Below are 11670 nucleotides of genomic sequence, written 5' to 3'. Positions count from 1 at the left end.
TGTCAGGGGTTTTCAAACTTTTTGGGTATGCGGACCACCTTTTTTCATCAAGAATTTCCACGGACCACCACATAATAAAAATGTCTAAATACAGTCTGTAATGTATACATTATAGCCCCCCAGTGCCACCTACTGGTATGTTGTGATACTGATCCTTGGCGTTCTGGACTAGTCCTTCATTCAGACCAGGCGTTTGCAGTAGCACCACCTGTAGACGTCTTTTCGATGGTTTTCTTGCCTGCGCGATATTCCTTCAGCTTGTTTTGGAAAAACACAAGAGGCTTTGATAGCAATTCTTTATGCTTGGTTTCCAGATGCCTGCGAAGGTTGGCTGGCTTCACGCTGTCATTAGCCAGCTGTACGTAGCAACACACACAAACGGGCAATGGCTCTTGCTCTGTGCCGGTGTAGGTAAATCTGTAAGCTAAGTAGCTTTTGTCATACTTTCTTTTAACGTGAGCCTTCTTTTTCTTTTTATCTACCGGTTTATGAGGAATCTGGTCTGTATCCTCCTCGGAGTCACTGGCTTCTTCTTCTTCTTCATTATCATTGGCAACGGCCTCTTTTCTTTTTAGCCACCGATCCATGTTGTTGTGGTTCTGGTTCTAGCTAACACACTCGGGAGCCTGCTCGAGTGTCACTGCAGAGACTTGGCGCCACCACACGCTAGCCATCACACATCCGTTTTCTAAACTAAAATACATAATTGAATTTTATTGAATTGAAATATCAATATAAATATTCTTAATGTTAATGGAAATTCCCTGAGAAATGACTGTAATGCTCTAGAGTCCAGTGGCCGCGTGCTTTACACCACTGCATCCGACGCTTTGCATCGCACCTGGTGATGTATGGCTTGGATGCAGCTGCTCGACCATGGAAACCCATTCCATGAAGCTCTCTGAGCACTGTTGTTGAGCTAATCTGAAGGCCACATGAAGATTGGAGGTCTGTAGTGATTGACTCTGCAGAAAGTTGGCGACCTCTTCGCATTATGCGCCTCAGCATCCGCTGACCCCGCTCCGTCAGTTTAGGTGGCCTACCACTTCGTGGCTGAGTTGCTGTCGTTCCCAAACACTTCCATTTCCTTATAATACAGCCGACAGTTGACTGTGGAATATTTAGGCGCAAGGAAATTTCACGACTGGATTTGTTGCACAGGTGGCATCCTATCACAGTTCCATGCTGGAATTCACTGAGCTCCTGAGAGCGACCCATTCTTTCACAAATGTTTGTAAAGACAGTCTGCATGCCTTGGTGCTTCATTTTATACACCTGTGGCCATGGAAGTGATTGGAACACCTGATTCCCATAATTTGGAAGGGTGAGCAAAAACTTTTGGCAATATAGTGTATGTGTCGCTATGACTGTAGGAGCTCAGCAGTTGCCAGGTGTTGGATTAAGCAGAGAAATGACTGAGAAATATTTACTAATTCATACTAAACCCTGGAAGATTCTTTGCTTGGCAAGCTGTCTGTCTTGTTACTGCAACCAGCAGAATAATTTAGTAATAACAAGAGTGAGTGAGACACCTGCTGACCAAGAGGAGTAAATGTCGTCCACTGCGCCTTTAATTCAGAAAAAAAATCAGTTTTTTTTCTCAAGTGAATGCAACGCACTTCCAAAAACAAAACATTTAAAATAGATTCTTTTAAAATTATAATACTAATACAGAGATGGACATAGTTTATTTCACGTAACTGTATAGTAATAAAGTGCTCAATGTTTGCCAGGTTGCTTTGTGATGTCACACAAACTATGGCCCTGCACCTCAGAGGTCATCAAGGGGTCAAAACCACCATATCTTATGTTTTAGTGCCATGTACTGGGATTTAGCATAGTAGTTGTATTACTTAGTACGTAGTCAGCAGCTGACTGTAATATTGAAATAATAACAATTCAACAATATGTCCACAATTTGTGTGTTAACTCATGGTATCCACCCAAATTGTGTTACCCTGGTATCATCTTCTCATTTCAAGGAATCGAACACAAGGGCAGCTACACTGTATATTATATTTTATTAGTAATATTAGTCAGCGCTTCCTTTACTGATGACAGTTTCCCAAAAGGTACGAAGCATTCCACCAAGTACCTTTGACATTTTTTCAAAAATATTTCTGTATTGTGACCAAAATTCCTCGAAACATAATGACGTTAACTGTGAAAGAGGAAGTCACAGTTGAAGTCATACTGTTTGTGGATTACAGAGCATACGGCTAAAGAGGGAAGACTAATATGCCTGTTTCGTTCTTGAGGAGTGCTCCTCAACCTGAAGCTTGTAGCCGTGCTTGGACTTCTTGATCCCCCGCTTCACGTCAGCCTCGGCTGTACTTTAGGTTTTTGCCTCTCCTGATCACCGCCGATTTCCCTTCTTCCGCTGACGGATAGGCCAAAAATGTATGTTAAAATGTGAAAATGAATGAAAAGTCTTCAACCGAGCAGGTGACAGGGGATTTATTTTTCCAAAACAGCTGAACAAAAAGAAAAGAAAAAAAGGGAGTCACAGATGCCAGATTTTAAACACAAATAATGCGGTACACTGTTTCAGTATTATTAGTCACTTTTTAGCCAGCAGTTCTGGGCCATAACCACGGGAGTGTGACATTGTATGAATTATAAAATACAAAGAATTTCTGAAATGCATTGAAAACCCTGATGATTTTTTTCCAGAGGGGAGGAGTTTTTTTTTTTTTCAGGAAATGAAACTTAAAGAGTGTTGCTGACTGGCTCAGTCTGGCAGAGCAGGAAGAGAAGGAAGCATGGCGTCCTCCCCCTACACAGCTGCACCAGGCTCATGCTGTCACTTCTTAACCAGCAGTTCCAGCCTACGACCACTAGAGTATGACAGTGAACACTGCAATAACAAATACATTGTATTTAAATTCTTGTTGAAAAGATGTTCAAAGTCTGACAAAGCTCAGTTCAAAAAGTACTTCTCTGAATCCTTTAGGGGAAAAAAAACGAAACATCACGAGTTTAAATAGCTGACATACTGTAAGTATGAAAATGCTATGAAACCTTATGAAAGTCAGAGTTTCATGAGGGGAGGAGTTTGGCTTTTCCAGGAAACGAAAGTGAATGTGTGTTGTTGAATCCAGCAGCAAGAAGAGAAGGAAGCATGGCGTCCTCCTCCTACACAGATGATTTGACTTGTTCTATTTGTCTGACTATCTTCACCGATCCAGTTGTTCTTCCCTGTGGCCACTCTTTCTGCAGAGAATGTGTTGCTCTCTCTCTGGAGTCACAGCACCAGTGTCCAGAGTGTCGGGCAGCTGTTCCAACTGAAGGGACGTATCTTCTGAATAGTCACATTTTGAAGAGTCTTGCTGAAAAAGCCAAAGAAAACGAGACGCTTAAGAGAGCAAACGCAAGCGACAAAGAGGTAAATCTGTGACATTTTTAAAACATGACTCTTGTTACTTCTTTTACAACTTCTTTTGTATTCTGTTATTTCACTGTTCTATTTACTGTGAGGTTCGCCTCGAGCCTCCTCGTTGCATAACATATTTTCATGTTTTTATTGGTTTCAAAGGTGGTTGACTTGTGCCCAGAACACGAAGAAAAGCTGAAGCTGTTCTGTGTCACAGATCAGCAATTAACTTGCACCATCTGCCGTGATGGGGAGAGGCATGAAGGACACAAGTTTAAACCAATCAGAGAGGCAGCTGCTTCTCTGACGCAGCAGCTCAGGGCATTTCTAGAAAGTGTCTCTGCTGACATCAGTATGGCTGAAAGTCGAGGTAACACACAGAGGGAGGAAATTAAAAACACCAAACAGAAGTCTGATCAGCTGATGGAGCAAATCCACTCACAATTTGAGACGATGCACCAGTTTTTGAGAAAGAGAGAAGACGAGATAAAGAATGAACTTACATGCAAAAAGTTAGATGATTTTGACAGAATGAACGAGGTATTAAATGATGTAGAGACAATTGTATCTGAGGGCAGTGAACTGGCGGAAAAAGTAAAGTCGGTTCTGGAAATTACCGACTCTGAGCAGATTTTAAAGAGCTGGGCTGCAGACGAGCCCACGGTGGCTTCCATGAAGTCATTCAGACTCAGAGGATCTACTGTGAACGTGGTGAATACCTCGCTCTCTCTGGGACCTTATGAAAGTCACCTCCAGTTTTTCATGTGGAAAGAGTTGCTTCAGGTGATCGAGCCCCGAGAAGAACAGTGCTGTTTCCAAACAGAAAGCAAGGATATAACTGTGTCGAAGGATGGGAAGAGTTTGTTCTGTACGCCCTCAAGTAGTAAAACTCCAATCTCTAAAACATTTGGACAAACTTCCTCAGGTTTTCTATCGACTGGATTTGCTTTTGGCTCTTCAGCCCTTTCATTTGAAAATACAGATCCCTATGGCCCCTCTCTCTCAGGTGTTTCTGCTACAACATTTAGCACTCCAACATATCATGGACTCGCCCGTAGTGTCGATGAGTTTACATCAGGGGAGCATTACTGGGAAATAGAGGTTGGAAGAAGGAACTTTTGGGAACTAGGAATTAAAGATCATTTCTTAAAATATGATGGCCAAAATTTTGCTGCCTGTTGTCCTGAAGAAATGACGACGCTAACTATTACAGAAATACCGCGAAAGATTGGCATCTACCTAAACTTCTCAACCAAGAAGCTCTCCTTCTATGACGCAGCTAACATGACGCATATTCACACTCTGAGCACACCACTCACATCAGAACCAGTATCAGCACATGTTAACATTAGTTACCAGAGTGGAGAACCAGAATGGAACCCTCTGTCATTGTGCCGGTACTGAAAAAAATGAAACAATGATATTTGGACATGCGCCTTGTAAAACAGATTCAATATCCACGCTAACTGCTGGCGGTCATGTTTTGGAGTCTAAACTCAGAGTTTAGAAAGTGTTTACAAAGTCTTATAACGCAGAGTGAAGACACCAATAGACAGAAAGAGATGTTTCATATGTTTATACATAGAAAAATATTCAAAATACATCAAAGGACCCACCAGAATCTAAACCAAGCTGTGTGTCCTCAGCCTAATAAAAGGAATATATTTTATATATGCCATGTAAAAATGCAATACGATCGTATCGTGTCCCATTTGTGATGCCGTTATTGGTCAAATTTGACCAGTATCTACTGAAATAGCTTGTAAAGTCACCACTAAGTCAAAGGAAGAATGCATTGTAATTGTAAGAAGTCATTGTGTCAGCATATTTTGTATGGAGCAGTAAAAATACAGCCATAAACACACTTCCTCCACTGTGCAATGTGGGAATTTCTTGCGAGAATCATATTGACTCGGCATCATCACGAGCTTATGGCAGCAAGACAGAACAATCCAGAGGAAACTCATGTAAACTTGGTTTCTGCTGGGCGTATTTGTCTTTAAATGTATTTGCATGGCTCTTGGAGTCTATTTTCTTTTGTATAAATGTATTGCTTTCATTACGTAATCAATTGTACTTCAGTTATTTTGCCTGACATGTAAAGTGCTTATTTGGCATTGTGTGTGTGTGTGTGTGTGGGGGGGGGGGGGGGGGGGGGCAAATAAACGAGTGGAAAAAATATTGTCCTCATCCTCTTTTTCTCAATGTTCAATAGTAATCATAATAATAACAATAACAATGTGTACTGTTCATTCACTAGTTGCTTCATCCTGACTCTCTCTTTACCTGAGGAGAGTTGAACCGGGGCTGCATGGCGGTGCAGTGGTTAGTACTGTTGCCTCACAGCAAGAAGGTTCCAGGTTCGAGTCCCGGCTCCAGCACAGGATCTTTCTGTGTGGAGTCTCCATGTTCTCCCTGTACCTGTGTGGGTTCTCTCTGGTACTTCCCTTCCTCCCACAGTCCAAAGACATCAAGAGGGGACGAGGCTGATTGATACTCTAAATTGACCGTAGGTGTGACTGTGAGTGTGAATGGTTGTCTGTCTCTATGTGTTGGCCCTGTGATGGACTGGTGACCCGTCCAGGGTGAACTCCGCCTCTCGCCCGTTGACGGAGGCTCCAGCCCCCCTGTGACCCTTAATGTAGGAATAAGCGGAAGACGATGGATGGATGGAGTTGAACTGGTGCATTTTTGTGTCTCAATATCACCACTGGAGGGCTGTGTTGTCAAGTGTCTACAGAATGAGACTTTGTTTTATGTGATCAGTTTCAATGTGTAATAAAATTTAGGCTGTTAGTATGCTAAATAAAACAAATTGGATTTAATATCACCTCCAAGGAAATAAAACAATCATTTTAAAAGAAAAATGTTATCGTCACTCTAATTTCGGGTGGCACGGTGGTGCAGTGGTTAGCACAGTCGCTTCACAGTAAGAAGGTTCCAGGCTTGAGGCCAGGCACAAGCAGAGTGGCAAAATGGTGCAGCAACAGACTGCGTTAATTCTTGAACTAAAATGCAAAGTGGAAACCATCTCAGAGTTGTCCACTCATTGAAGAGGTTGATGCTGAGGACCAGGAAAATACACCAGAACACTAATTTGGATCTGACTGCAAGAGAAGCTGAATCAGAATGTGTGCTCCTCTGCCTCAAACCCAAACACGCCAATTTCATCAGCTACTGAAGGACATCTGCCCCCATTGTTTATCCTCCAGGAGAATTCCGCCTGCGTTGGTGAAGCAGAACTGCACGTACTCTCACCCCCCTTGTGTTCCTGCCCCCCCCCCATCCTCCTCCCCTTTCCCCCACCCCCATCCTGCCTCTGCCCTCGCCACCTCCCTGGGTGGCAGTGCCAAGGCCCTTGGTTGCAGCCACCCCCCCAAGCTCGGTGGCGCGGTGTTGCCGCGACGCCTCACGTTCACTCTGCCTCTATTTAGGAAACAGACTGCTCAAGTTTAGCATACATACACAATTGCATATTCCTGATGTGTGCCATTATTATGTTCAACCAGTAATAATTGTGATTAATTTTTGATATCTGTATGAGGCCATTAGGAGTGTAACTCACCTCACCCTCGGCTCGTCCTTTGGTGACAAATAAAGTATCTGGTATTTGGTATCTGTATTACTGTTGTTCTTCTCTGTGTGAACATGTCTGTTTTACTTGTATACAGATGTTTTTTTTTCCCTGAATACTAAAAATGATTCTTGAAACCAGTAACACTTGCAGCAAATATATTTATTCAACGTATAAAACATCTCTCCACTGATATTTAACCAGCTGCCACAAAGAGAAAAAAATACTTCAGGAGGGCAAATGGGCCTTTAATAAAATCTCTCCAGGCCTGCCCTGCACCAGGCTCATGCTGTCACTTCTTAAACAGCAGTTCCAGCCTATGACCACTAGAGTGTGACAGTGAACACTGCAATGACAAATACATTGTATTTAAATTCTTGTTGAAAAGATGTTCAAAGTCTGACAAAGCTTTGTTCAAAAAGTACCTGTCCGAGTCTTTTAGGGGAAAAAAAACCCATCATGGATTTAATTAGCTGACATAAGTATGTGAATGCTATGAAACCTTATGAAAGTCAGAGTTTCATGGGGGGAGGAGTTTGGCTTTTCCAGGAAATGAAAGTGAATGTGTGTTGTTGAATCCAGCAGCAAGAAGAGAAGGAAGCATGGCGTCCTCCTCCTACACAGATGATTTGACTTGTTCTATTTGTCTGACTATTTTCAATGATCCAGTCACTCTTCCCTGTGGCCACTCTTTCTGCAGAGAATGTATTACAGATGCTCTCAACTCACAGCTCCAGTGTCCAGAGTGTCGAGCAGCTGTTGACTCAAAGGTGAACTCTCTAGCTACAAATTATTCATTGAGAAGCCTGGCTGACAGAGCTAACGAAGCAGGAAAGGAGCACAGAAGCGAGGAAGCAGAGGTACGTTTGTGTTGTCACGAAGACAAAGTAATCATACACACACACACACATTTCTACACGCTACACATATTGGTATGTGTGTGTGTGTGTCACTCAATGGCAAAATCAGAGACACTTTGGAGAGGGCAGGTGTTTATGGGTCAGATTTCTTCACTGAGATAGTGTCACACCTGTAAATTCAGTCATGTGATCATAACAAAAAGAAACACTTTGTACTGGTGTGACAAGCTAATATATATAAGCTATATATTAGCTGATTTATCCTCAGATGGGAAACTCTTGAGTTTCCAGTTTCAGAACAGCTGAGTTAATTTACTCAGCTCTGAGTAGGTTCATTTGAAGTTAAAGGCACACGCCAAAACTTTTAAAAGCCAACATTAATGATGCACCGATAAAATGATTCACCATGGCAACTGCTAAAAATAGAGGTCTGCATGCTTTTACCTCTCTGGAATTAGAAATCTTCCAGTACACACAGTGGAGTATGAACATATTTTTAGAGGGGAAATACAGAAGCGCAAAGGACTGAGATAAAATTGCTGCTGGAGTCAGTATGTAATTCTGAATGCATCTGTTCGTTTAATATTCAATTTCAGTGATTTAATCACAGGTGAAAGCTTGTGGGATACTATTTAAGTTAAATTCATTTTCATTTAGGTGCAATGCCAGAGGTGAAACGTAAAGGTTGACGCATCTTGAAATGAAATTTAAGAATCAGATTTATTTTTTAGGACTGTACATACTGTATCGTGTGTTGGTGTCCACCAAAGTCCTGGCCTCTTAAGGACTCTTTGCCACTCCTCATGACAGCCACATGCATGTAGAAACATGCAGAGTCTTTAATGCATGAAGGGAGCTATGAGAAGTATAAAAGACAATGTTTTGGGAGTGTCAGGCAGGTCCTTCCCAGGAATCGATAGAGTTGGGCTGGTGTTACTACTATTGTGGATGCACTAAAAACTTTGCAGTTGATTCTGGCTGTTTCTAGTGATCATCATTGATGATGATTATCCTGCATCCATTAGACCTGCAAAAAGATTTTTATTATTGAGATACAACTGAAATAAGTCAGATAAAGGTCCAGTAGTAGTCAGAAACAACAGCGGCTAGTGCTAATGAGCCAGAGTCAAACCTGTGCACTTAAACATCGCACACTGATGAGTGTAGATGCCGTGACCCCTACACCTCCCCATGTCATTTTTTTTGTCCTTAAATATCTCAGTTACGATGACTCCATTTGTAAAGACGAACGTAACCCGCCCGAATAAAGGTTTACCTGGGTTAAAGAAAACTGTGCATGCAGGTGTGTTTACAGTGGGAAAAAGTAAAGTTTGGTGGGATCATTTAAGCATCTGAGGTCAGAGATCCGCAAACTCAGACACCAACATGACACAGCCACACCAAATGGGAGAAGTGAGGCAATGAAGCACAAGCATTACCATCTGTAAGTTGTATTGTGATTGGATGGCATCTGAGTTTTTCCTGAGAACAAAGTAATCATTCTGATTTGAGCCACCAAGATGATGTCAGTGATGATGAATGGAGATGATCTTTGACACTCTGTGGCATTATCTGGATGTTAGAGATCACACCTGCACGATTAGTATGAGAGGTTTTGACATAACACAACCCATGGGCCCTAAAACAAGGACCACTGCACTACTTTACTCTCTCAATTGTCCAGATGTCAGATGGAATTAGCTGTTTAAAATACCTCTCTGATGTTATGAGTTAAATAGGCCTTTCATTTGTCATTCAAATATTTAAACTAAAAACCAGAGGTGTCTTGTTTGTGTTTATTACTCTAATTTACTGTTATTCTGTTAACATACTGTTAACTAACACATAACTGAATCTTTTACAGGTGGCTGAGCTGTGCCGCGAACATGTTGAAAAGCTAAATCTTTCCTGCGTCACAGATGGGCAGGTAACATGCATCATCTGCCAAGATGGAGAGAGGAATGAAGGACATACATGCAAACCAGTCAAAAAAGCTGCTTTGGAGGATGCAGAGAACCTTTGTGCTGATGCCACTGAGGGCTCAGATAACATTCCTGCTGAAAGCAGTGCCATTGAGAGCCCAGTTGATGATGTACGGAAGAAAGGAGAAACAAAAGTCATACAAAAGTCTAACAAAGTTCTGAAGAAGACCTCAGATTCCTTTGGTTCCAACACAAGATTCGGTCAAGATATGAAACCTTCTTTTTTTGGACCACCAAGGACCTCGAGTTCATTCGGTTTCAACACAGGATTTGACCAAGATACAAAATCTTCTTGTTTTGGGCAACCAAAGACCTCCAATTTGTTCAGCTTTAACACAGGATTCTCCCAAGATAAAAATTCCTCTTTTTTTTGGCAACCAAAAACCTCCAATCAGTTTGGTTCCAGCAAAGGGTTTGGCCAAGATACAAAATCCTCTTTTTTTGGACAACCACAGACATCCAATAGTTTTGGTTTTGGCGCAGGATTCGGGCAAGATACAAAACCCTTTAGTTTTGGACAACCAAAGGCATCCAATAGTTGTGGTTTTGGCACAGGATTTGGGCAAGATACCAAACCCTTTTGTTTTGGACAACCAAAGGCATCCAATAATTGTGGTTTTGGCACAGAATTTGGGCAAGATACTAAACCCTTTCGTTTTGGACAACCAAAGACATCCAATTTGTTTGGTTTTGGCAAAGGATTTGGTCAAGACATGAAATTCTCTTTTCTTGGACAACCAAAGGACTCCAATCCTTTTGGTTCCAACACAGGATTTGGCCAAGATATGAAATCCTCCTGTTTTGGACAACCAAAGGACTCCAATCCTTTTGGTTCCAACACAGGATTTGGCCAAGATATGAAATCCTCCTGTTTTGGACAACCAAAGGACTCCAATCCTTTTGGTTCCAACGCAGGGTTTGGCCAAGATATTAAATCTTGCTGTTCTGGACAACCAAATACATCCAATTCGTTTAGTTTTGGCACAGGATTTGGGCAAGATAATAAATCCTCCTGTTTCGAACAACCAAATACCTCTAATTTGTTCAGCTTTAACACAGGATTCTCCCAAGATACAAATTCCTCTTTTTTTGGACAACCAAAGACATCCAATTCATTTGGTTTTGGCACAGGATTTGGTCAAGACATGAAATCCTCTTTTTTTGGACAACCAAAGGACTCCAATCCTTTTGGTTCCAACACAGAATTTGGCCAAGATATGCAATCCTCCTGTTTTGGACAACCAAAGAACTCCAATTCATCCAGCACTAACACAGGATTTGGTAGAAAATAAAAATCTGCTTCTTTTGGCTACTGAATCAATCAACTGCCGACAGGCTCTTGTGATATCAAGTCATACTGGTGTCACTTTTGCATTAGCAGCAGCAGAGCACTAAATTCCATTTAGGTGCATACAACTGTAGGTGTGTCCAATTACAGACTATGCAGTGTTACCTTTTTCTTTTTCCACCTTTTTTCTCATTTACAAACATACTAGTCCCTCCAAAAAAAAATCTTGATTCTGCGATCATATAAATTAATGCATAATCAGCTAAGTACAACAGAATATGTGAGGGCTTGCCAAAAATTCAAGCACTTTTGTTGCTAATGTCTGCACTTTCGTTGCAATAAATTGGAAAATATTGCATCTGTCATTGGTACCATTTTCTAAAAGGGACATCAATCATTCATCTAATCTTAACGTGAAAACAATGTTTACATTTACATGCACATCATAGTCCAGTCAAGGTCCATATCCTGGTTAATATTCTTAATTGGGTGTTTAAATGAGTTGCAGCTGTGGGAATATCCCCTTTTAAATGTTAGTTGCCATATTTTGAATAAACTATTCTGTGCATGAAGGCAATTGCACACAGAATAAA

General features: G+C 41.5%; 1 protein-coding gene across 1 annotated transcript; it reads left to right on the top strand.

The window, feature by feature from the left end:
* The first annotated feature begins 2913 nt into the window (after nucleotides 1–2913).
* LOC147256084 (nuclear factor 7, ovary-like) lies at nucleotides 2914–5521 on the top strand. The gene is made up of 2 exons (XM_086212700.1): nucleotides 2914–3385; nucleotides 3536–5521. Exons 1-2 carry the CDS (start codon nucleotides 3122–3124, stop codon nucleotides 4775–4777), a joined length of 1506 nt encoding a protein of 501 aa, XP_086068826.1. The 5' UTR covers nucleotides 2914–3121; the 3' UTR covers nucleotides 4778–5521.
* The last annotated feature ends 6149 nt before the right edge of the window (nucleotides 5522–11670 follow it).

The sequence above is a fragment of the Aulostomus chinensis genome, chromosome 9 (genome assembly GCF_037954235.1).
Source record: "Aulostomus chinensis isolate RoL2024-O1b breed Wild chromosome 9, RoL_Achi_v1.0, whole genome shotgun sequence".
NCBI lineage: Eukaryota > Metazoa > Chordata > Actinopteri > Syngnathiformes > Aulostomidae > Aulostomus > Aulostomus chinensis.
The sequence above is the reverse complement of the archived record's forward strand: the minus strand, read 5'-3'. Positions and strand labels throughout refer to the sequence as shown.

Excerpts from the sequence above, each read along its gene's own strand:
- LOC147256084 (XM_086212700.1), top strand. The coding sequence starts at position 3,122 with ATGGCGTCCTCCTCCTACACAGATGATTTGACTTGTTCTATTTGTCTG. Across the intron at positions 3,386-3,535 it reads CAAACGCAAGCGACAAAGAG|GTGGTTGACTTGTGCCCAGA; the intron begins GTAAATCTGTGA and ends TTGGTTTCAAAG.